Below are 26,252 nucleotides of genomic sequence, written 5' to 3'. Positions count from 1 at the left end.
CTATGTAATATTCATGCAGGTCAAATCATGCATGTGGCTTATCTGTCTTTCCCCACTCGCCTCCCAGTAGTTTGATGTACTGTTGCAGTTGTATAAATATGCTTGAACCTGGAACACCTCTTTTAGCCTGGTTTAATTTTTTTTCTTTCTTTATGAAGAATTGAGTTACTCGGTGAATGCTGCTACTGTGGCAATTTTGCCAACACCCTCTGCCCTCAAATCTCCATTGTTATAAATTAGGGGCCAAATTTTAAGCTTGTGTTTGCTTTTCATGTTCCTCACTTTAATGTCTGAAATATATAGAGAAGGATGTTCTGTATTAAACTTAAAAATACTAATATCTGTGCGATTTCCAGTGTTTCATTTCCAATTAAAGGAGTGAGTATCATGTACTTGCTGTGTTAATCTCCAACTCTTAATTTAGATTTCCAAGTGGATGTGAAACAGGTCATTCATTTAGAAAACCATGTCTCATTTTCAAGGTGTTGGTCTAATACATTTTAAATTTAACTCAGTAGCTCTGATGTCTACAGCCAGATGAATCTGCTTCAGTCACTTTTTATAGCAATAACTATTTACTTATCTGTTGAAAGTACATTCCTCCTTTGATGAGGTTAGAATAGGAGGTTTGCATCTTGTGGAGTCTGATTTCCTGTGAGTCATCCTCAAATGACTCAATTGGCTGCATGTTTCAGTTCAGTAGCTTTCTTGTTACCTCATCTGTATTTGTGTGCTTGGTAACATTACTAGTGTGTACCCTTTGTGGGTGCTCATGAATTTGATCCTTAAAATTGATGCTTGGCTTCTTGAAATGCATACTTAAGAAATGTTGCTTGTGGCTACTTCTTGTTTTTCCTAATGAATTGTTCTTAATTTAGTTCCAGCTGATCTTTTGTCCTTTGAAGCCTTTTGGTGGGGAAAGGGAAATGGAATGGAACAGAATTGTGAGCTTGAAAATGTCATAGTCATCTGAAGGTGTTTGCTTAAGCTGTTGCCAAAGGTAGGCTGAATTTTCTTTAGGCAACTGACTAAAGAATTTGTAGCAATACATGTGTAAATAAATAGAATATTGCTATTGAATTTTTATTGCTATTTTTGTCAAACAGTTATGCTGCGTAGAGTGAAGGCTTTCTCTGTTATTTATGACTCAAGACGTGGAGGTAGACTGAGGATTAGTTAACAAGGATTTTGTAGTTCATTCTGTGTCTTGTGCTGGTTTGCCGGGAGTGAGGTAATGGGACAGTTAAAACCAGAGACAACCTGTATTTAGGGATGCCGGAGCTTGGCTCAGTGGGGATGGGGGCTGTGTGGTTGGTCCGTAAGCTGCATTGGACCACTGGGCAGCAGTTCTTTTGATCTGGATGGTTGACATTCACCTTCCAGTCTTTTGTGTATGGACTGTGCATGAGGGAAAATGACTGTAGACATAAGTGTGGTCTTACCAGACATGTTCATTGTTATCTAGCATTATTAATAAGTTGTGTGACATCTAGTAATATTACTGGTGAGCCCTTCAGAAGAATCAACTAGAGTGGGCAATATAAAATTACCTGCTGTTTGATTATCATATTTCACTCTGCTTCAGCCAGCTGAGGTTCTGGGAAATCTGAAAGCTTATTCCATTGCAATGGGAGCCTGGACTGAGAAGGATTACTTTCCTTTTAATATTAGGCTTGGAGGAGAAGGACTGCAAACAGCATAATTCATTGCTGTGCACTAGGTCATGAAGAAGTGTTTCGAGGAGTAGGTGTATGTCATCTTTAGTATTTGCAAATGTAAATTAGATTGTGTATTATGGATATCTGTTAGGGGGTCTGGGAGAAAGAAAAGTGAGTGTTACCAAATATAATACTAACAGTGTGGAACACTGAACAGGATGTTGATGTTTTGCAAGGGCAACAATTTCTGTTCTTAAATGCCATTGAGAGTTTACTACCACAGTATTTTATGTACTGTTGGAAGTTACCCACATGGAAAGCATTATCTGTGTGCTAAAGGCTGACAACTAATCACTAACTGAGTAATCCTGGAATGGTTTTAGGTAGTGGTTACTTTCTTCTGATGAGAATATGATCTTGGAACTGATCTTTGAGTAGCGCAGCCAGCTTGGAGACTCACGGAAGCAGTGTGAGTGGAAGTAGTTTAACAGAGCAGCAAGTCAGTAAAATTGTGGTGCAGCCCGGTGCTGCTCCGTTGCCTCTCACAGGATATTCTTCTAGAGAACTATCAACTAAGTTCCCAGACTTAAAGTGTAGTTGTGCTGTTGATGGGGGGTGGGGTACACACAGAGCATGGATCTTGTAGGTAGTAAGTTTATATACCTTTGATCACTTGATGAGCAGTAGCGTTGGTAAGCCCTTGTTGTGATTTAACCCCAGCTGGCGACTAAACACTGCGCAGCCACTCATTCACTCCCCCCACAGTTTCACAGGATGGGGGTGAGGATTGGAAGAGTAAAAGCTAGGAAACATCTGAGTTGAGATAAAGACAGTTTAATAGGTAAAGCAAAAGCCATGTGCATAAGCAAAGCAAAACAAGGAATTCATTCACCACTCCCCATGGGCAGGCAGATGTTCAGCCATCTCCGGGAAGGCAGGGCTCCATCATGTGTAACAGGTACTTGGGAAGACAGACTCCATCACTCTGAATGTTCCCACCTTCCTCCTTCTTCCCCCAGCTTATATACTTAGCATGATGTCATACGGTATGGAATATCCCTTTGACTAGTTTGAGTCATCTGTCCTGGCTGTGTTGCCTCCCAATTTCCCTGTGCCCCTCCAGCCCTCTTGCTTGTAGGGCCCAAGAAACTGAAAAGTCCTTGACCTAATATAAATGCTACCCAGCAACAACCAAAACCATCAGTGTGTTATCAACACCATTCTTACACCAAATCCAAACCACATCACTGCATCAGCTACTAAGAAGAAAATTTAACTCTATCCCAGCCAAAACCAGAACAGTATCTACCCCTTATTCTGTACCACTTGACGTTTTTCTGACTTGGTCGTATCTTCACTGAAAAGTTGTTCTGGTCTGTGCCACTGCAGAAAATCAGATTCAAAAGATGATAAAACCTAGTGCTTAGAACAGTATAGAGCCTGGAGTCCTCACTTTGAGGGAAATTCTGCTTTAAGGTTACAGCAACTAAAATATCTTGTTCCAGCATGAAATAAAACACCCACTCACAGAAGTCAGTTGCTTATGAAGCAAAATTCTGAAAGCTTACATTTTGAACTAAAATGCTTTGTTCAGATTTTGACATCTCACCCTTTTTCATTTCATGTTATGTAACGAGCCATTTTTAAGATGTTAAAATGTTTAATCCTAAAAAGAATAAAAATTATGCTTTTAGCATTTGGAAATTGTTGCCATCAAAGTTAACATTCTGCTGTGAAGGACTTTGCTCTCCACAAGCTGGTATTCTATGGCAGAGCTCTTCATTAAAGTGGTTCCAACCAGCTTTGTTACGGAGATCCTCCAGGGAACGTGCAGCCAGCTATCTCTGCAGCTCACTCCATGGCTGTTCAGCCCTGGGATTGCCAGCATTTAGGGAGCTGAGGAGCTGGCATGCATTCCTAAGCCATAGATTTTTCTTCTGCGTCTTTAGGGATTATATGAATCCTTACTTTTCCATGTCACATACTTCATACTGTGCTGCTTTGTCCCTAACTCTGGCTGCTGAAGTCCTACCTCCATCAAAAATACCTCCCTGCCTGCTCTGAACAGAATGCCATCTTATATTCCATCATGGGCTAAAAATTCCGCAGTTCTCAAAAATGGCTTTTATTATGGGCTCCTTCAGCTACATTCTTCAGGATTTAACTAAGCAAATTGTCTTGGCAGCTGCTTTGACTAGTGGCAGGATCCTGAGGTAGGATTGCTTTTGTCACAAACTCTGGAAGTCTGTTCAGGGTCTAGGTACTTAGTTTCAAGTGTCGCTGGGCTTGATGAATATACCTGACTGATGCTTTTTTTAAAGTATCATTCCACTGCTACTTTTAATAGGAGATTGGCCACATTCAGAGTTGGGGTTGCTACTGCTGGTAAATTTCTAGAGACAGTGTGGAGCCTGATGACCAAGAGACCCTTACCTCCTTGAGGGAGGTGCTACCTCCTGGGGCACTGCTGCTGCTCATTTTCCAGTTCAGTGAGCTGCTGTCTCTGGAGGGGTGGGATTTTCCTGGGAAAGGGAGGTGCCAGGGCTTCAGGACTAGGTGGAAGCAAATGAGCAGCAGACCTCAGGCACTCCTCTCTGAAAGAACCTTCAGCTGCCTGTTCTCTTCTGCCTGTTTGAGCCTCAAACTTAGCCCCAAATGTGCCTCATGCAGAAGGAAGTGGCTGCTGAGTACAGCAGCTTACCATTTGGGAGATACCAGGCCTTCACCCAAAGAGTGTGGTGAGACCTGGGAGACCCTGGTCAACCAGCTGTGGTGGCCCACTTCTGTGTAAACTATGGGTCAGTGAAATTCAGAGCTGTACCACTGCATCTTTCATTCTCTCCCGTTTGGAATAACTGTCCTGGGAAACAGCAGATATCTGGGTTGAGGGTGAGGTGGGGGTAAACTGACCTGTCTGAAGTGTGTTGTGTAGGTATGTTTTGTGGTTGGCCTCTGCTGCTAAGGTGAAAGGGGCATCCTGTAATAGTCACCTGAGGTGGCAAGCGTCAGCCATTGCTTATCTAACTTCAACTAGTTTTCTTTTTTCCTCTCTGTCCCTCCCAAATAAGTAGCTCCACAGTATTTTTTATTTGATTCTGTAGAAACTTGATGGGATAGTAACAGCTGGATTACAATATAAAAACTTATTCTTGTAGAATAAATACTATATTGCTTATCATGGACCTGAACAGGAAATTCAGTAAATCCTTTTGTAAGCAATTATCTGACTGCTAAATCTAGGCCCAGTTTGCAACAGAAAATGCATATTGTTCAGTATAGGAATTCAGTATAGATTGCAGAATCACCAGATTCTTGTCCAGCAACATTTGGTATAGGATGTAAATACTCTTTGTCAGTGTGCTAGCAGCTGTGACAACAGTGAAATGGTTGAGTTAGTGCTACACCTGAGACTGTGTTTATTTTGGGTAGGCATACAACTCGGAGGTTGACTGCTTGGCTTCTTTTCCATACTGTGTAACTGTAACACTGCTGCTGTTGCAAAGTGGTAGCTGACCTGGCAGGGTAAGTTTTGTGAGGCGTGTAGAGTTCTGAGTGCACTGAATTACACTTTTCACAGCTGTGCCGTGAAAAGTTGACATACTGGATAGTACTAGTTACATAAAATACTTCTTGAGTATTAGAAATAGGGATTACTGTGATATATTTTTGTGTGCTTTTTTGATTACTTGCTAAATAATACTTGTATTACATAATAATAATAATATTTTTTCTGAGCAAAGTGGTTCTCAAACCAGTGATATCTTATTTCTCTAGTACTGCAGTAACTTTGGAAGGTGGAATTTGATCAGCTCGAACTGAGGAGGCATGCAGTTACCTGAAGGAAGGATGCTGCTGTTTGCTGTCAACAGTCAGAACAATCTGTTCTCTGTCTACACTCCCTGTGGGTTAGTCATGACATCAGAAGTAACTGTCAGGCACCACTGTTCCCTCTGCTCATTTGCAGCTGTTCAGATGGATACCTGATCAGTGGTAAAGTTTGGTTAATCTGATAGTTCCCTGAAAAACTGGAAAAGCGATGCGTTTATTTAGTCACTCGAGAATTATTGTGGTTAAATGAGGTGCTGATTTCCACATAGGTTCTGGAAGAGTGTGAAACTGAGCTCATCCCACTCCAGCCCAGTGTGTCTGCCTGCGGCAGGGTGAGTGTTGGCTGGAGATGGAGGAGTGGGGTGCAGGGCCCAGCTGAGCAAAGGGCTCAGCCCACAGGTCTGTGTACAAAAGTGGTCATGTTCTTTGCTGTGAGGTGCTGTCAGCATCCAGGGTGTAATCTAGGAGTTCATTGCATTAAATGGGAATTTGCGATGAAACTGGCTGTATGGCCATTGCTGCCAAAGGCTGTGTGAAGGAGCGATGTGTGAGAAGTGCACCTGACTGCATTCATATTTTGCAAATCCTTTAGTCACTTCTGAACTGATGGCAGATCCTGCTACAATTCTGCAGGCAGCAAAAAGCCATGGCATCTATGGTAAACATCAGACAATCAAGATGTAAGGATTTATTTGTGTGTATAAGCTCACAGCAGGGGTGGTTGTGTGAGCTGCCTAACTATAATACCATGTCATTGCAATCTTTAATCTTTCTCTGACAAGCTTTTGGATGTGGAAACAGCCTGAGATAAAAAGTTGTGCAATTAGATTGTACGCATAGTCTTTCACACTTGTCTAGCTTAGCTCTGCCTCCTTTTTTTATTCTTCTGGGGATTACACTTTGGTACAAGTAACTGTGCTGTTCTTTTCCCTAATTAAATGCCTTTTTTTGTTGTTGTTTTTTTTTTTTTTGTTTTCTTACCATTGTGAACTTGTAGGAGTGTTAATGGGGCTTCACTGAAAATGCCCAGTGGGGTACATGGCCTTTAACACAGCATTTTATTTCCAGATATTGGTTGAGTTAGTCTTTGAAGAAAAGATATCCTGGATACTAGAGATCAAGTGGAGGATAACAGCTGCTTGGCATAATTAGGACTAGGAATAGACTGATTTATGGAGCATCAGGCGGTAATAGCAGCTATGTTTCTGCAGCTTTGTGAGATAATCCTGCCATTTAAAAACAAGATGCTAGAGAAGTGGGCTGTGAACTTAGTCTGTTTGGATCACTAGTCCTGCTTATAATTCTGTGCTGGAGCAGCTCTGGAGGAAATATTAAATGAGAACCTCAGATTTTAAAGTGCTCTTTTTCTTGAAGCTCTTAATAACCTAAATTTGACTTACTGAGCAGTAAGTGAATGCTCCTCACATACGCTTCAAATTTGCCAAAGAAATAAAGTCCATATTCCATCTTCATGTTACCCTATCTTTTATATTTCTCTCTTAGTAAAAGCTGGAAACCTCTTGCTGGGTTTTGCCAGCAGTGAAACAGCTTCTAAATTTAGTTCACTGTAAATTATAGTTACCTCCCTAAAATCACAGCAATGTGGTACTGATCAATATGTTTTCCCTGCCATCCATACAATACATATGGTCAAAATACAAAGCATGAACAGTTTTTGGTTCTTGGGTTGGATTAGGTATCATTGATAGCTAACAGTTTAATGTGAGGTTTCAGCGTGGGTTTTTTCAATACGTTACTGCTAATTTCTCATCTCATCCAATGGTCATTGGCAGCAAAAGCTATTGGACCTCAATCCTGAAGGAGAAATAATTATCCGGTGAGACTAAAGGAAGTCAGAACACGAAGGTAATCAATATGCACATCTGATCTTTTTTAAAAAAGCATAATAATCTGAAGAATTAAATATGACTAATATTTATAGTAATGCTATAGAGGCCCAGTAAAGTCAGGAACCTAATGAGCTGGTCACTGAACACACAGTACAAGGCTCCCTGAAAACCAAACTAGTAATGAGGCAAGGCTACTTGAAGACTGGTAGGAGAAGCACATGTTCAGAGGAGTGAAGTAAGTTGTCCCAAGCTACACAGTAGTTAATAAGAGCTTTGCTGTTACCAAAACTCATGCTTGCATGGTGTTGTACACATGTTCAAAATCAATTTTAATGGCTCAAAGCTTCAGTACTAAATGAGCCTTTGATTATTGAACTGAACGTGTTTAGGATTAAACTTGTACTGTTAAGAGTTGGTTATGAACTGAAATTTTGTTATTTAACTGTTGAGTAAAAAAACTTGGAGTAGTAATGTTGTTGTGACTGATAACTGTTTTCTCTTCATCTTACACACTAACTTGAAAAAAAAACCCGTCTCTGTGTCAAACTTGCTTAAATGACTAATTGTCTTGGTTTAACCCCAGCTGGTCATGAAGTACCAGGCAGCTGCTCGCTCACTCCCTCCTCACCCAGAGCAATGGGGAGGAGTCTTGGAAATGATGTAAAACTCAAGGGTTGAGATAAGAACAATTTAATAATTGAAACAGAATAAAAATGAAAGAACAACAATAACAATGATGACAATAACAGTTATAATGAAAAGGGGAAGGGAAAGAATATCATCCAGAGGGAAAGGAAGAAAGGAACACATGGTGCACAGTGCAACTGCTCACCACCTGCCCATGCCCAGCCAGTGCCTGAGCAGCGACCTGCCCGCCCTGGCCACCCCCCTGGGTATATATACATATATATATATGACATCCCATGGTATGGAATAACTCCTTGACTAGTTTGGGTCAGCTGACCTGGCTGTGTTCCCTCTCAATTCCTCGTTCCCCCCCCCAGCCTTTTTGCTAGCAGGGCCCAGACAACTCAAAAGTCTCACATCAAAGCCAAAACAGAGCACCAACTAGCTCCTAAGATGATGATTATGTCCATCCCAGCTGAAACCAGGACACTAATGTACATACTTATTTTCCCGGAAAGGGAGTTGATAGTTTGAGGCTTATTTGCTTTGTTAGCTACTTCCTTTTCCAACACTTGCAGAATGTGTTCTGTTGAAGCTATGGCCCACATGGGAGATGAAGGGAATTATGTGGTCTAGAGGGCTTGGGGTTGCAGTAGCTTCATGTACGTGCAAAACTTCGTGGGAAGATTTCAATTTCTTTACAGAACTGGTGGCATCGGCAAATGGGAACCAATGTGTATGCGATCAAAGGATTTGGGTGGTGGTAGAGGACTTCTGTATTGACTGAAGGAAGATTTGTGGTTCCAAGAGCTCTATGGGCAGGGCTTATATGAGCTTCTCTTGGAGTGAACCCCATTCCCCTCTCCAACCCCAGAAAGGGTTTTGTTTCGGTTTGTGTGTAAAGAGCGCTGTCCACAGAGATCTTGCGTACTGGGAGAGGTAAGATCCGTGCTGGAAGCAGGACTTTCTTATCCTTGAGCAGTGCAGGAACAACCTGTCTCTGCTGTGTGTCTAATGAAAGCCTTGCACAGCCTGAGCCTAGGCTTTGATGGATGTCCTTAGCATTACTGCAAATAAGTACTGAACAACATATAAAAACTTCTATGGTATAAACATGGTCCCATTCCCGTGGTGCTTCCTGGCCCAAAGCAAAGGCATTTTGGGGCTAGTAACTTTTCTAACTTTGGCAATCGTTTTTTAATATCAGAGCTTTGAAAGTGTTCTGTCTGTGGATAAATCCTGCCTTGGGGACATAGCGTTGTTTTGCTTTCTTTAATTATTTTGGGGGGGTTAAAATCTTGCTGTTTCTGAAATAACCAATGAAGCTGGTGATCCACACTGTAAAATTCAATTTCTATGCCAGATGCTAAGCAAATAATCACATTCTAATAAAGGACGAGCAGCTCAGTTTTAGAGCTGGGAGCCTGCAATCTGCTATGACCTCCATTTGTCAGCAAATATCTTAAGCATGCCTACAAATTGTACCTGTCAGAATTACTTTTTTCATATGTTGCATTAGTTTTTCTGCTGACTTGGTGATTTATTTATTTTTTAAATGACCATGTAGCATTTAAGCAGGATTCTGGGGTGCGAATACTGGCCAAGATATTCATTTACTTCATATTGTTTAGCAAGGTTAGGGAACGCTTCCTAATTTTTACGATCATGCTTTTCAGCAGTGTTTTTATGTAGGCCTCTTCAGTGATTTTTCTTCTTATGTTCCTTACCAAAATAGCATCTTTAATTATGATTCAGTAGAGACAGTTAATTTCTCTGACAAAAAAGGGTGTTTGCTCTCTGAGACCTCACTTCAGTTCATTACTTTGTATTTAATTTAAAAGGTCCTCTCTTTACTTTATTGAGCATGTAAACATTGCTATGACTTTTATTCCTGTTGTTAACTGTAGACTTTATGCTGCTGGTTAGTACAGCAGTTAAAATAGATTGTTACTTTAGCAGTCCTTGCATGACATGTCTTTTACCTTGCTCATGAGATACAACTTAATCTGTGTATGATCTGCTCTACAGTTACAGTCGGCACATGAAGACGTTAAGTAAAATAAATGGACTCCTTGGGCGCACACACACACGCCCCCCCTTCCATTTCATTTATTTTCTTCATCAGGACAACATAGATCACTGTGCTCCTCAAATGGCGATTATAACTTTTGAGTTTGTTTGTACAGTTGAACCAAATTAGAAAAAAATACTAAGAAACCTGTATGTTGTTGAATTCCACCACACCTCCCCCTCCAGTTTCACAACAGGAAAAGATCCATCCACTTACCATTTTTCTGTGGTTAAGAGCTTTTTGGGAGCGTTTGGGACATAGAAAGCTTCTGCAAACTTTTTTTTGTACTTTTGTCCTTTTGGAAGATAACCTATATATATATATATATATGTACAAAGAATGAAATGTAGCAGTGGACTTCAGCTTGCAGTTAACACACCTGCATTCTGGTGTTTGTACACAGGTATTTGCAAGAGTGCTAGGTGCCTGTGCTTCCCTTTAGGTCACCGTAGATCTAGTCAATATCTTGCTCTCATTGCTTTAGTATCCGAAGCTCTTCACAGCCTTCTCTTTTCTGTTGTCACACCCCTGTCATTTCTTACTCAGTATTCAGGGTTATCTCATGCCTCCTACCTCCATCCTACACATATTTTAAAACAAGCACCTTCTCAGTTTCCCCCATGTTGGTATTTCCTTTTAGACGTTTAGCCATGTTGAACTTGAGTTGATGATTAAAATCTAATCCCTCCTTCAGCCCTCTTATTGACCTTATGCCTTTGTGTGTGTCCCTTGTTACTCATCTTTGCCATAAAGTCTACAGAAGCACAGTAGCAGATCATATATTAAGACTGCTGTCCACTATGCATTCCAATGTCATCTAGCTGTCTCCCTGTGCTCCTCCATATGCTAATGTGTGGGGTTTTTTTCTCTTCTTTCTTTTAAAGCAGGCAGCCTGTTTTTAGTTCTGCTTGTCCAGCACCTACTGCAATAGCGCTGCAGCCCAGAATTAGGATTTATGGGCACTGCAGTGGATACAAATAGCTTTAATAGATTGTTGGGCATACTCAGTTGTGCAAGTTTGTTGTCCTCTATTACTGGCACAATAAGGGGAACTAACTTCTGTCTTGTGATCAAGCAATGCTATATTTAAGCCGCTTTTTGTTTCCTGCATGGATAGGTCCAAGTTAAATCTCTGCCTGTCCTTTTAGTGCAGGCATTGAACCCTATGCTAAGATAAAGGTTTCCACATTGCATCTATTTTGTATTGTCAGAGTAGATTTTTTTTTTTTTCTTCTGAAATATTTGCAGTGTCTCTGATCTGTGGTGCATGATGTTTAAAAAACAAGTCGGTTTCTATTTTTCAGGAATTCTTTCAATTCTCCCCTGTTAAGCTCTGAGAACAGTCAGTTGCCAGTGATGGGCCTGGAGTGAAATAGGCTACCCTTTGCACCCAGCCCATTGGCACTGGTTGCTGTCACTTGTGTGCCTCAGCATTGCTGAATTACCAGCAAATTTAGTTCCTCTATCCTTAAAACCAGTTTGACCTAGGAATTGCAGATGCCGCGGAATACCCACTTTTTAATGTTGCGATGGTAAAAGTTGGTGACACAGGAGAGTTAATAATTTGTGATGTAAAGCATTTGAATATTAATCTATTACTACTTTTCAGTGTGATTGTATTGTAGTGACAGGTTTAAGAAAAAAATCTAGCTTACTGCTTAGTGGCTTCCTGAAGAACTCGGGGAAACAGGGGCTTCATGCTCTACTGGACTGAGTGTAGGTCTGGGAGACAGGTACATGCAGTTCTGCTGTTCCATTGGCCTTAGCCCTGGTACTGTACAGATGTCAAGTCTTTCCCTGCCTCCTTCATTCATGGAAATAGCTATGTGTGTACAAATGGAGAGAGGTTGTAGACAGGTTCAAGGGGGTTACAGAACTGTCTGTACTTCTGTTTTAGCAACCTGTGATGCTTTTGAGGGCTTTCATGTTCTCACCTATGTGATCTGATTGCATAAGCATCTTGTGCCCCTCTAAGAACAACCTATGAATTGAGGGACTGTAGTCACTTACCTACACTGATTCACTATCTATGAACGTGGTGCCTTCCTGGGTGGGAAACTGGTTATCACAGCTCCACCCCATTGTGATGTAAACTGCTAGAAACTGCTTTCACAACTGATTTACAGATGCGTTCATTACAGATGTATGATATTTCAAGTGTTTTCACTGATGCTGGAAAAGTTTGGCATACTCCTTAGAGTGTATTGTATCTGCCAAAAATTTCAAGAAGCAGTGTGATTATGAATATTATTCAACTTGTAAATTGTGTAACTGTCCATCACTTCCAAAAGGTAAATTGCAACATATATTTGTGGGCAGGTGATGCTGGGGTCAAGGAGACCTGGCTCTGTTGAAGGGACCTTCTCTTTCCTCATCAGTCCTGTCCTAGTATATGCACATGTGTAGTACAGAAGGAAGGAGTGGATAGTACGTACAAGAGGGAAGGGGGAGAATGACCAAAAAAAACCCCCCAAAAAGTAAAAAAAACCCAAACAATAAAACCCATTAATTATCATAATGAAGAATCTTGAGTCTAGAGTTCTCGTGGTTGAATCCTGATTGTGCAAAGTCAAAGGATCATGTAGTGTATATAGTTATGAGCTTCTTACAGGAGTAATAGTCTTGTAGATTAATTTCCTGTTGAAAGATATACATCACACTAAACAGTGCTATTTTAATGATGTTCTCTAGATCAGTCCTCAGCAGATGTGGCTAAACAGTGTGCAGGCAATGTTCTCTTTCAGACAGCTTAGCTACAAACAAAGTTGCATGGCCTTGAGAGTGCTCTTTGGTAAGAAAATTCTCCAGATCCTCTGTTTGTCTTAAACTCTCCAAGAACAAGTGGTCTGTTTTAGGGCTTCCTTCAAGAGAAGACTGTGTTAAAGAGTACTTGCTGTGCTGTCAGTGTTTGAAGGGGGAAATAAGTAAGAAGGCTATGTGCCTGAAGTCTAAAGGAAGAGGAAGTATTGGACTAGGATTGAGCTTGTTTGGATTTGTTTCTCAGCTCTGCGGCATGTTTCCTGAGACTAATCATTTAAATCTTGTTTCTCTGTTTCTGGAAATCATAGATGTTATTTCCTGTCCATTGTGTAGTTTATATTTGTGCTGAATAGCTTTATAGGCAAGGATTGGTTCAGCTCTTTTTGTTCGTGCTATCCAGTCTAGGGCACAGTGAGGTCCTGACCTCTTTTGTGACACTTATGTACAAAGTGATACAAATGATGACTAATGCAATGGAAAAGTTTAAAATATTCATGCTGTGTTGATGAGACTATGGTGTGTCAACACACTGCACCATTTTCCTGAGCCCTACTTGTTGAAAGAGTGTAAAATGAACCTTCTGTAAGCACAAATACAGTACCAAACCTTCATTTTTGTATTGGTTCTGGAACCATCCCTTGTCCAGTAAAGACATCCCTACATTATTTGTCTGAGAGCAGAGACCAGCTCGGTGGCAGACCTGAATCTGTTAGTTCAAAATCATGTTTTTCCTTCTGTGTAACACAGATTTGTCCACTCTCACCCATAGACTCCCTCCTCACACGGTCATGAACTGTGGACATGTGAAATGGTGCTACAGGCTCTGTGCTTGGTGGTCCACACAATAGTTACAGCTAGCTGGTAGATCAGAGCATCTGCTTGGCTGCCATGCCTGAGGTAGCAAGTCTAGTAACAGCCTGGCAATGCAGGAGGTGATGCTCGACTTGCAGGCTGAGGTGGGAGGAGTGCTGAGCTGTGCCACCTTGCAGGCTTTCATGTTCAAGGACACACGCTGTAGCATTGCTGTAGGACCTGTGCCCCCTCAATGTCAAAGACTCAACAAGCCAGAGGCCTTTTTTTCAGGCTGTCAGAGATGGCTCCATCTTGTGTGTTGGCAGAGGGTGAAGCTCCAGGTGGGTCGTGCTCGTTTTTAGGCTTTTAGGATCAAGCAGAAGGAAGTGGGGCTGGTTTTGGCAGAGGATGTTTAATAATAGAACACATATAGAACTGGGTAGGATAGGAATTTTGTGCTCCAGTGCTGAAGATGGTTTAGTGGGCTACGAGTATTTAAAATACTTCTGCCTCCTGGGAGAATCTCAGACTGCCTTATCCTTTCTTCCTTCCAAAGCGGACATATTTCATGCCATGTGTTTTCTCTTATATACTACAATTTGAAAGTGAAATCTTTTCTCTTTTGAAGCTCATGATGAACTACAATGCACATCCAGAACATGTGTTGGTACAGATTTAAAATTTCATTTGCTAACTTATGTAGAGCTATTTGAAGCCCAGTGGTAATGGGGTTACCTTTTCTGGTTATATTTTGTGGGCTCTTGTAGCAGTATATGGAACTCTAGGGCCACTGTCTGCTAAGCCCCATACAATGGGTTTTGCCTTGTGGTTGCAATACATCTTCCCCCCTCATCCTATTGACATATATTTCTTTCTGATATTTGCTGTATCAGCAGCTGGTGTAGTGATGCTGTCTAAATGCAATTTCTAAAATGCTTTGAGATGAAACATGTTACAGTATTATCATACAATAAATTTTTTCATGGGTACATGTTGCCTTAAGTATTTTTGCTAACGCAGGTGTCCAGAAGTGTGGCAAATGAGCTTTGTCCCCAAACTTTCACTATTTTACTGAGATGTTGTGGTATGAATCAGAATTACAGGAGGTCTGTATACTTTTCTGTGAAAATAAAGGGGAGGATGTGGAGTTCATGAAATACAGTGACCCAGCTGAAGATGTCTTACTATTTTTAGTCTTTTAATTACATTCAGTCATCTTTGCACACATCAGAAGAGAACCAGTGAACTGTGCCTTCCAGTAATGCTGGATTTGGGTAGTTAAAGCTCCATGCAAACAAAAGTGTCCTTCTCTTTAAAAGCAAGATTGGTCTGTGGCCCCATTTCAGCTGCTGTTCCTGTCGCTGCCCTGTCTGCTTGTGCTCATTTTCCTGTTCTAGCTGCCTGTGTTTTACCTCATTGTGCAGACAGAAGAGAAGTGGGCTGACAAATGGAGAGGTTTAAGGTAAATGGAGTTGGTTTCTCTATGTCAAAACCTGGCAGTGATCATAAGACCGATCACCATCAGGCCAATCTTAACAATTGCGCAATTTATACGTGTGAAATAGAGCATACTTCGTAAGAAATACTGACTTTAAAAAGGCATGGTTAGCAGGTGGTGGTAAGACTGCAAAGAGATACCAAATGAGGAAATAAGGTTTTTCAGAAAGTGACTCTGTTGCGTGGGAGGGAATAAATGAACTACAGGGAGAAAACAAGCAAAGTCTCAGGTTGATTATTACAAAATATCTGGAGCTGAAATATCTGGGCTAGCCAAAACACTTTGATTTCCCACCCCCACCCCCCTTCCCCCCTGAGTGTCATCTGTCTTGTCAGTAATTGCAGGTGAGGATTTGTGCAAGTGGCCAGACCTCTCTGCATTGGTGGATCAAACTAAATTCATGCTGGCTAGTGACATCTTTGAGTTCAAATTTGTTGTGTTTTCACCAACTTGGAATTACGGTGATTTGTCTGAAATTTCCCCATCGTTGAAGACTTATTTACAGCTTAACAGCGGTGAATACAGCAAATTTGTACAAGCTGCTGACATGCAGTGTCATGCTTAGATGTCTGCAAGTTCAGGGAGTGGTGGAGAGCACGTCTTGCCACAGGCAAATTAGAGGCTTTGCCTGATCAGTGATTAAAACCCAATGCCATTCACTTTTCTAGAAGCTAGGCTCTTGCCCTTAAGATATGTATATGTGTGCCTAATGGGAGGCTTATCAGTGTCTCTAAAAATCCATTTGTGCTAATGATTCACTGAGTCATCAAACCCATTAGTATGGCTTGGCTTCTTCATTTTATCTCCTGAAATTCACTTTTGATTTTTTTTCCTTAAGAGTAATGTTGTGTTAATTGGCTGGCATGCAGGAAAGCTTCTAAATGGTACACTGGTCGGTGGAAGTAGCTATGTCTCAAGTCACAGAATGATTGTCCTGATTGTTTCCAGTTTTCTTATGGAGTGACAAGATGAGAAATAGCAGTAGTGAAGGCACAGAATTCTCACTTTGAGAAGCTGGTTATCATCATAAGTTAAATATTATTGTCTTCCTTAGAGCTGATTTGTAATTGTTTAAAAATTGAAGGTAACGTGATTTTGTTTGGTTTAGTGGGGTGACTGATTCTCACTGTAAGGATAATGAGTGGTTCCTGAAATTTTGGCTGTGGCTCCTGAGACTTTGGGCAACAGCATGTGGTATTGGATTAGCCAGTCTTGAAACAATACGAGAACACTGGTGCTATTTGCATATGGTACTCGGAGAAGAGGAGAATAATATTAGAGAGATTACATGGTTATTTCTGTATTTAAATATTTCTGTTACAGTCCCATTGGTACAATCTGTACACCTAGGGAGATTAATTCATTCCAAATTGAATGCTTTAACCACTAAATCGTCATCTCCAGCTGGCACTGAAATAAAGTGATTTGCATCATCTGTATCAGCAGGGAAGTGTCACCTTTGTTAAAAAAAGAACCACTGACACATAGACTTAATTATCTATTCAGAGTGCAAGCTAGCAGCTGAAATGTAGTGACTTTTCTCCAAAACCAAACCAGATATTTAAAGAGGCACGATCAAAATCATGCTTCTCTGGAAACAGTAACTTCTAAAGATAGCTATAACTGATCTTAAAAAAAGGCTTGCTTTGTGGTTTATATTGTGTCTCTTTATATAATTGGTTTTGCTGCTTATCTGTTGTCAGTTTTCTCTTGTCTTTATAATGTGGCTGAGAAAAACATCTCTTTAATAAAGGAGCAAATCCTTGTTTCAAAGCTATGGAAGTTGGCAGGTAGACTCACACTTATGGTAGCTCGGTCTTTGAGCCCAGCTAATGTGGTGCGATAAATCTTCCACAGAAGCGCTGAGTGGTTTAGATTGTAAAAGCTATTATTATTTCAAATGCTTTTCCTTCTTGTCAGTCAAACCACTAGTTTGAAGTTTGTATCAAACCCTCTTAAGATGATATTAGGTCAAATAGCACTGGAAAATGAATCTAATAAAATGCTGTTGAAGAGCTGCTTTTTAACTATTTAGTGTGTGGCGTGTTGTTAGTAGTAAGTGCTGCTGCAGTTTACATGCATAGAGAAGGCTGTTATTTTAATTGAGGGTGTTCAAAGTCTGTGCTGGAGAGTCAGAAACACAGAAACTGTGGCGCCTGCTTGCTCTTGCTGCTGCTGGGGCTGACCCTGAGCAGCCCTGGCTGCGGGACCTGACCCCAGCCTGCCCTGGCACTGAGATACCGCTACATCCGTCGCTCTCCCCGTGCTCCATGGTCTAGTAGTGCCTGTGGGACTCTTTCCCAGGACAGCTTTTTGAAAGGGGCGGCAGGATTACGTATACAAGTCCAGCTGCAGGCCAGAATCCCATGTGAGAAGTCTCTTTGCTGGACATTCAGCTCGTTTTGTTCTCGGCAGAAATTTTAACGTTGCCCCTTGTTAAGCGGCGTCAGGTGAGACGAGGCAGCGCTGCGTGTGCGGGGTGAGCTGTGTGCAGCTGTCCTGGAGCCCCTTGCCACGGCCGAGCCCCACCACTGCCTCCTGCGCTCCCGTTACTTCTAACCGGAGCTGCTGCTGCCGCCCTTCGCCTGCTGCATCCCAGGTGGTGCTGGAGGAGGAGAGGCTGCCGGTTATCCAGGCAGTGATGCTAGGATTGTGGGCGGGAGCAGCTCTTCCCCCCCTTCTTTCCCCCCCATCCCCCCCGTTTTTTTTCCCTTGTCTCCTCTCCTTGTCCTCCCTCTCCTCTCCCGCACTCAGACTCTGCCGTCTCCGCACTGCAGCTCCCCGCTAGCCGGGAGAGCCGCTGCCGGGCCCCCCGCCCCGCCATGCCCCCCGCCCTGCCGCCCTAGGCGAGCTGTCGGGTACCGCTGGCGGCGGGCGCCCGGCGGGCCGGGGCTGCCATGCGGCAGGACAGGCTGACGGGCTCGCTGCGCCGCGGGGGGCGATGCCTGAAGCGGCAGAGCTCGGGCGGCGGCGTGGGCACCATCCTCAGCAACGTCCTCAAGAAACGCAGCTGCATCTCCCGGACGGCGCCGCGCCTGCTCTGCACCTTGGAGCCAGGTAACCCGCTCCCCCCGGCTGGGCGGCGAGGCGGCTGCAGTCCCGTAAGCGGCTTAGCGGGGAGGGGGGGAGCGGCCGGAGCCCGGGCCGCCGCCTCCCCGCGGGGGCGGCTCAGCGAGGAGGACGCGGCCGGAGGGCGATGAGGGCCGCGGGTAGGCGCGGGGCGGGGGGCTGCGCCCCGGGGGCGGCGGCGGCGGCCGACACCGGCCTGAGGCAAATGGCCGCGCCTCGCCGGCCGCCGCTGCGGCACGGGCTGCCTCGGCGGGGCCCGGCCTGCGTGAGGCGCCGCGGTCGCGGCCTGAGGCGCGGCGGCGTGTACGGAGCGCGGCGGCGGCGCTGCCTGGGCTGGGCCGGCCTCGGGGAGGGCGGCGGGGCCTGCGAGGTCGCCCCGGGCTGGCGAGCGGGCGGAGGCGGCCCCGGCGGGGGAGCCAGCCCGGCCCCAGCGGGGAGGCCGGCAGCGTCCGCGGGCCGTGCGGGGCGGCAGCGCGCTGTCCCCTTCCCCGGGGGGCTCTGCCGCTCTCCGCGCGCGGCGGACCCCCGCTCTGATCTTCAGCCCTCCCGCCTCCTTTCCCCGCTCCTCCCGCCCGGCCTCGCCGCGCTTTTGTGCCGTTCGGCGGTGCCCGGTTCCCCTCCCCTCCCCTCTGCCCCCGGGCCGCCACTTTCCGCCGGCCTCTCCGCGCTGCCCGCCGCATGGCCGAGGCCGGGGCGCTGCGGCTCCCCTCGGCCCCGCCAGGCCTCCCCCCTGAACCTGCCAGCCCCTGACTTGCTGAAGACCCCTCCTCCCGGCCAGCCTTTGTCTGCCGTAGGGTGTTGTCTACATTGGCCACCGAGCCTTGCCTCGGGGGGAAGGCATTGGCTTCCGGGCGATCTTGCCTGGGTCCTGCTTCAGTACCAAAACCTTTGAAGGACCAGGGCTCTCGGCAGAAGCACTGATGGGTGATCGTTACTGAACGTTATTTTCTGGTTGCCTACCATCGAAATTGACTCGTTTGGTTTTTTTTATGAAGTATTGGAAATTTAGATTCAATTTACAACGTTAGATCTGTCACTCGCAGCTGAAATGTTGTTGATCTGTTGGCTAAACCTAGGCATTTACGAAACATGCAAGCCTGGCGTCTACTGAAACAGAGCAACACACAGAAACATGTCAGATTCAGTTTCCCATTGTACTAGCTGCATGTGCGTCAGGCACACAATGCTGACCTTTTGTGCTTGAGATGAGTTTCAGGTGCTATTATTATTAATAAGGTCTCAGATATATGCTGGTATAGGTTTATAGGGTTGCTGTTATCAAGATTTCCTGATTCATAATTCACGCAGACCCCTGCTCCTACAGTTTTCTTTTAAAATCCCATGTAACAACATTATTTGGACAATGACATTCTTTTACTTACACTCCCACAAAGATCAGGGGAGATGATCACAGGCATAACCACAAATGCTATAGTCTTAAAGCTAGGAAATCCCAGTGAGTTGGGGTTTCCATATTGTTTATACGTAAGTAAATACAGTAATGGCATTCAGGGTGCATGCTTTCATAGAGTGATGGAGATGGGGCACCTAGTGAGCCCTTAAAAAATAAGCTGAATGAAGTTTTCTTCTGATTTTCTTAGTGTCTATATCAGCTGTCTTTGTGTTGAGAAGTTTCTGTAGACTGCAGATTTCAGGTATGCTTTGATAACATTTCAGTGAGCCCTGGCTCCTGACGGAAGTGATTTCATGCAGAGTTACTCAGAATGTTACTTTTATTTCTGATTTTGAAGATGAAAACCTACATTTAGAGATAAATTGCAATGCAAGGCTGAGAATCTTCCTGAAACAACAAGCAACAATAAGGTGGTAGTTTACATTGCCACTTTTTCCCCTCAGCTTGGACTCCCACTGCACACAAAGCTGCTTCAGGCCTTTTTCCTCGTTTGTTTTTGTTAAAATATTTATTTGCTTTCTATGGGAGAGGTTTCAACATCTGCTTTTAAGTACAGCCAAGAACCTACAGCGATGTGCTTTGTAAGTTTGAAGCTATAGCTTTATAGCCCACATATGTGCATCTGAACAGATCATCTTCCTACGCTTTTTCTGGTTTAGTATTTCGGAAAAAATTCTAGACCGTGCTCCATCATTTTGTTTAATGTTGCTGGGGAGTGGAGATTTGATTCCTTCAGGTAGGTACTTTGCTGACCACGACAATTTTCTCGCCTCTTGTGGCACTTTATGGGGTCCTGTGCTACATTTTGATGATACAGTGGAAGGCTGCTAGAGTTTGGGAATCCTTGGGGTATAATCTTCCCTCTTTTGTTGTCAGGTGTCATCATGTATTTTACATGGAAAAGCTAATGGGATTGGATTATGTGGGATTTTATCTTTCTCTCTCTTGTTTGTGGTTTTTTTTCTTTTCTTCTCTTCTTAGAATAGCTTTTCTGTAGTGGTTTCTGGTGACCTGGTTGCAAGGGAATTGAACAGGCCTTATTTTGGCATTCCTCTACCCTTCAGAAATTTGATGGGTGCCAAACCTGTGTACCTTTATGTGTGCTTGTATTTGTGGAGCTAATAATTCGTATGTGTTCCCAATGCATTCCTGCACACGTTAGGTATGAAAGTTGAAAGTGTATGACTGTGTCAAATGACACTATAGACCGACTGGCTTGATGTAAAAGTGTGGAGTTGTACTGACAGCAGTTACAGTCCCCAAGAGTAGGAACTACTGTTGCATATATGGTACACGTCTGCCAGGCTGTCCACGCAGAGTAGCTGGGAAGAAAAGTTCCCATGAGGATGCAAGGGGCCTTTTCTGCAAAGAACATGTGTTTATGTAATGGCCCAGAGATAGAGGATTGACAAAAAAGGGAAAATCCAGTGACAATGGGTGCAGAAGGCCTGTGGTAGGGTTGAATGGTTGTAGAGTACTGAGGGGGGAGGAAGCTGTTGGGGAATCTAGGTTAGTTTGTGGGGAGGAGGCAACTGAATGCAGAATTGAAGGGAATTGCTGGTAAGATGTAGCAAACAATGAAAGTGTAAGGGAGAAAAGACTGTATGTGGAAGAAGGCACTGAGGAAAAGCTGGTCATGATCTAGGCAAAAGTGGACAACCTGAAAAGGATGGGACTGAGTGCTACCAAAAAAAAAAGGGAGGGGGGGGAGCGCAGGGGTGGGAGATTTGTTGGGAAAAGGGGAATTATGGAAATAGAAAGGTTTGGAAAGCCAGGAGAGGTTGGAGTAGGGATAGGCATTAATTTCCTTGAACCGCTACAAGTCCAAGGACAGATTCAGTGAAGAGTGCAGAAACTGCACATAGCAAGATGGTTCTTGTGCCAGAAATAACAGGCAATGAAATGCTTCTCCCAGCTTGCTGGTTGCCTTCATGAAGATGCCCCAGGAAGTTCCTGGGTGGATATAGCCTTTCCTTGCACTGTCTGTACTGTTTGTGTTGCAGCTTTTTATTTTTTTCCCCACTTGCTATTGAACAAGGTTTTGGTTTTAGGAAATGTAAATTCTTTAACATGGATAGGAATAAGGAACCATTCCTGTATGGTGTGTGGCTCACTCCTTGTGGCTCTTCCCCTTCCCTGTCATAAAACTATTACATAATTTGATTTTGGGAATATTTCTAACTGAGAACAAATAAGGGAACACCAACTCTGTGGCTTCTACAAGAAGTTACAGTGAATGGCCTGACTGAGAGATTCCTCACCATACTCAAGAGAATATGCCGTGGAGTCTGGTGTTATCACGTGATGTTATTCTCATTTCTAGTAATTATCACACCTGTCTACACCTGTCCACATCTTCTGTAGATGGAGGTTCAAAGGTCTCATTTCATTCTCATTTAGTCAAGAGAGACAGCTGTCTGGGCCTCTGTGTAATGGTCATGATCATGTAAATGATAGATACGTTTTGCCTTACTCTGAGGTTATATTTTATTGTGCTTGATCTTGTGCAGACTTGGCTGTGTTTGCTTGCATCTTTCTTAGGAAGCTTGTAAGACAAAGAGAGAAGTTGTTACTGGGATCTTTAAGTCTTGGAAAATTGTGACGTTATTAATATTTGGCTGCTGAGTTGGAAATCAGTACGTGATTATTTTGGAAGGCTGTTGTTTCTTTGCTACAAGGCAGTGTTAGACAACATGTTGACATCTGTTACCTTAACAAAAGGGGTTCTTGGACATGATATCTTTTCGTATGTATTAGAGTTTTCTAGTACTTGCCACTAGACTGCTTGGGAGTGAGACTCACTTTTTTGCATTTACAACAGACATGATGCAATTTCATCTTAGTAGGTTCCAGGCATTGTTACATTGCTTTGAGTTATTCTGAAGAGATTTATCTATTGAGTCCCTGCTGAAGTACCGTGGAGTTATGGGGAAGAATGCTAATAAACAGTTACTACCAGGAATAACTATTAATCCTTTAATGTTTTTCAAGCAATTTCTATTATAGTTTAAAGCTTTCGGTTTTCTAGATCTGCAAACATGTCTTTTAAATCTGAAGCAGGCAAATGAAAGAACCAGTCCCCAGGTCTCGGTGATGCAATTCTAAAATGCTAAAAAATTCTAAACAATACTGGGGTTTTGTGTGAATTTTCTTTCTTTTCCCTCTCCCCCACCAAAAGAAAAAAAAAAAAAAGCCTTGAAGGAGAAGGCTTGGTCTTTGGATATATATTTACCAGGCAGTAGGGCTTTTAAATTACTTATTACCACTTCAGTATGCAAATGCTGAAAGGCATTTTACATTCCGTAACTATCAAATGCCGCTATAGTTTAGATTTCTGTCAGACTCACAGGCATAGTCGTCCAAAGCACTGATATTACTGTTGTTGATCTCATATACTTAAAACCTCACAGGATTAAAATATGTTTGTTTTTTATACTTGGCTATTAAAAATGTTTGCTTTGATGCTCTAGAAAGAGGAAAAGCTATGCATAACCTAATTTTAGCTATGGAGCAATACATAATATTAAATTACGGAGGAACAATAGAGGAAGGCTTTATTCTTTATGCCGGGACACTGGCGGGAGGGGAGGCGGTGCGGTGCGACGCGGCGTTCAGCACCCGAGCTCGGGACAGCGGCACGGGAAGGACCCCAGCCCTGTGCGTTCGCGGTGTGGGATGTAAAGCCAATTAAAAGTGTTCCTCTTCTTCGTGGTATGGCACACACCAGTGCCACAGTTAGGATCCAGCGTGGGCCAAACTCGAGATCCTATTAGTTTGTGTAATACTGTGTTTTATAGACTATTAGCAGGTGTGCTTTAAAACAAAAATAGTTGTCTCGTACGGCCCAAATAAAATCTGAGCTTAAATGAGAATACTGACCCAATGTAGAACCCTGATATTGAGTAATAAAATAATTTTAGCACCCCAAACTTAGATATTATTTTTGAGTGGCTTAATGTCAAGAAGCTGAAATAGATGGACAGAAGCTGTCTCTCTATATTTTTTTTCTGTGGATACATATCATAGTTTGCAGTATAAAAATACAGTTTGTAGAATAGTGAACTACATGATTTTTAGTGAAATGAGTTGTGCTGATCTACATCATTAAAGAGGGTATTACTGCATTTTAAAAACATTTTGTCTGCGTATTTCTTCACAGTGGATTCAAGGTACATGTTAAGTCAAGAATTCACAGAAACAGTTTGAAATGTGGTTGTTGAAACATGTAGCTGAAATCTTGAGGTTTTTCAATTGTGGGGAGTTCCCCCGCCCCCTTCTGAGCTAAATGAAAATAACCATGTTTTGGTTTTGTTTTGTTTTTTTCCCCTTTTTGTTTCTAGGGGTTGATACAAAATTGAAATTCACTCTTGAACCATCTCTAGGTCAAAATGGTTTTCAGCAGGTAATTAAATTCGTTTTTCTCTTGAGTTTATAAAGGACTAGGTTCTCTCCAGCCAAGGTACTTGCCCTAGTTAAAAAGTGCATCTGTCATCATAATGTCAGCATATTATTTGCAGCTGCATCAAGAACTGTTCCATTAATATTTGGAAAATGCAGTAGGCTTTCATTGTTTACTCAGATATCTCATAATTCTTTGTGTCCTAGAATATTATATTTTTGTTATATCATTAAGTAGTTAATCTATATTTTCCCTGTGAATGGATTAAGCTGTTAAACCTGAAATGTGTGCTGTAAAATGAAATGAATGTGCATGTCTGCAGTGTTGGAAATGTTGCTGTACTGTTCCATTAAACTAATGGGGGATTTTACACATTTTTGGATGCTTTTGCTTTTAGTGGCATGATGCACTCAAAGCAGTGGCCAGATTGCCAACAGGCGTACCAAAAGAATGGCGAAGAAAGGTAAGTAGACCTGTATGCTTTGTGGGACAATATTGCCTGTGGGTTTCTCAGGAGAGGTGAATAACATCAATATTATCAGAGTTTTTTAACAAATATTCGGACTTTTTAAGTTGTATACTGGTGATTTTTCCTATTTTACATTCTTCAATGATAACTTCACAGGGCAGCTGGAGAGAATGAGGTGACAGGTAAAGATGGTGTTTTCAATAGTTATGTTCTTTCTGCTTGAGGCTTAGGTAACTTACTCTGGTACAGATGTTACTGCTTCATTCTGTCAGTCTCAAGGAATTGCTCTGGTGAAGCTGCCCCCGCAGCTGAAGATAACTGAAAGGAGAGAAAATCTCCAGTGTAGGCTGTCAAACTTATGAAGGTGAAATTGATAGATGCTAGTGCTGACAAGAATGCTCATAGAAATGTTTGATGGGGGAAAGGCAGATGGGCTAAATTAGGAAAGTTGAGTCACGAGTGATGTAGAATGGTAGAGTGTGCCATTAATGGGAAATTGCACTGAGTTAGTGTAGAAAAGGGTCCAGTGGGATTTTGCTAAGCTTACTTTATTTCTTTCTTCAACCAGATTTGAAGTTCCCTAGCCTTAAAAAAAGGCATGTCTATTCATCATTTCTATAAAACTGAGTGACATGATCTCAGCTTTAAAAATGCAATTTTGATAAAAATACTTTTAAAGCTTTATAAAATATATATCATTCCATATATTTTTGATGCATGAGATTAATTTCCTTTTCCTGTTTTCTTCTTGCTGTCTTTCTAAACTGAACTGTTCCTCTTTACAAATCAGTGGGGAATAGTGCCATCATTTTCCTCACATCACTATGATTTTTTTAATCTCTAACTCCAGTGAATCATTATATCAATCTAACAGCCTTTTTTCTTTCTGAAATGTTCTTTTCCTACACCTCCAGTAAGTCTCTCGGACACTTTTCTGTGGTACATGAGTGGCAGAGGTCATAGAATCACAGAATGCTTGAGGTTGGTAGGGACCTCTCTGGAGGTCATCTGATCCAACCCCCCCTGTCCAAGCCGGGCCACCTACAACACATTTCCTAGGACTGTGTCCAGATGGTTTTTGAATATCCTCCCAAGGAAAGAGACTCCACAAGCTCTCTGGGCTATCTGTGTCAGTGCTCTGTCACCCTCACAGTAGAAAAGTGTTCCCTGATGCTTGGATGGAACCTCCTGTGTTTCAGTTTGTGCCCATTGTCTCTGGTCTGGTCACTGGGCACCACTGAGAAGAGCCTGTCTCTGTTCTCTTTGTACCCTCCCTTCAGGTATTTATATGAATTTATGAGATCCTCCATGAGCCTTCTCTTCTCCAGGGTGAACAGTCCCAGCTCTTGCAGCCTTTCCTCATAGGAGAGATGTTCCAGTCCCTTAATCCTCTCACTGGCCCCTTGCTGGACTCTCTTCAGTAGCTCTGTACCTCTCTTGTACTGGGGAGCCCAGGACTGGGCCCAGCTCACCAGGTGTGTCTCACCAGTGCTGAGCAGAGGGGAAGGATCACCTCCCTCAGCCTGCTGGCACCGCTCTGCCTGATGCAGCCCAGGAGGCTGCTGGCTGCCTTTGCTGCAAGGGCACATTGCTACCTTGTGGTCAACTTGGTGGCCATCAGGACCCCCAGCTCCTTCTCTGCAAATCTGCTGTCCAGCTGGGTGGGATCTCCAGCATATACTGGTGCAGGGGTTGTTCCTCCCCAGGTGCAGGAGTTTACACTTCGCCTTGTCGGGGTGCCCTTGGGCTTATCAGCCACTTCTCCCAGTTTTGTGTCATCAGCAGACTTTCTGAGGGTACACCCTGCCACATCATCT

General features: G+C 43.1%; 1 protein-coding gene across 7 annotated transcripts in view; it reads left to right on the top strand.

Annotated features, from left to right (window-relative positions):
* The window catches only part of TBC1D30 (TBC1 domain family member 30), a 60,597-nt gene that overhangs the window by 8,575 nt on the left and 25,770 nt on the right, over positions 1-26,252 (top strand). For 4 of the 7 annotated variants that reach the window (XM_056340650.1, XM_056340652.1, XM_056340651.1 and 1 more), the window contains 2 exons: positions 23,908-23,969; positions 24,364-24,429. In XM_056340650.1, coding sequence (XP_056196625.1) covers positions 23,908-23,969; positions 24,364-24,429 — 128 coding nt within the window. Of the gene's footprint in view, positions 1-17,847; positions 18,142-18,237; positions 18,294-23,907; positions 23,970-24,363; positions 24,430-26,252 lie in introns of those variants that run through there. The other 3 variants (XM_056340655.1, XM_056340653.1, XM_056340656.1) reach the window with 2 other exon arrangements.

The sequence above is a fragment of the Falco biarmicus genome, chromosome 5, assembly GCF_023638135.1.
Source record: "Falco biarmicus isolate bFalBia1 chromosome 5, bFalBia1.pri, whole genome shotgun sequence".
Taxonomy (NCBI): domain Eukaryota; kingdom Metazoa; phylum Chordata; class Aves; order Falconiformes; family Falconidae; genus Falco; species Falco biarmicus.
The sequence above is the reverse complement of the archived record's forward strand: the minus strand, read 5'-3'. Positions and strand labels throughout refer to the sequence as shown.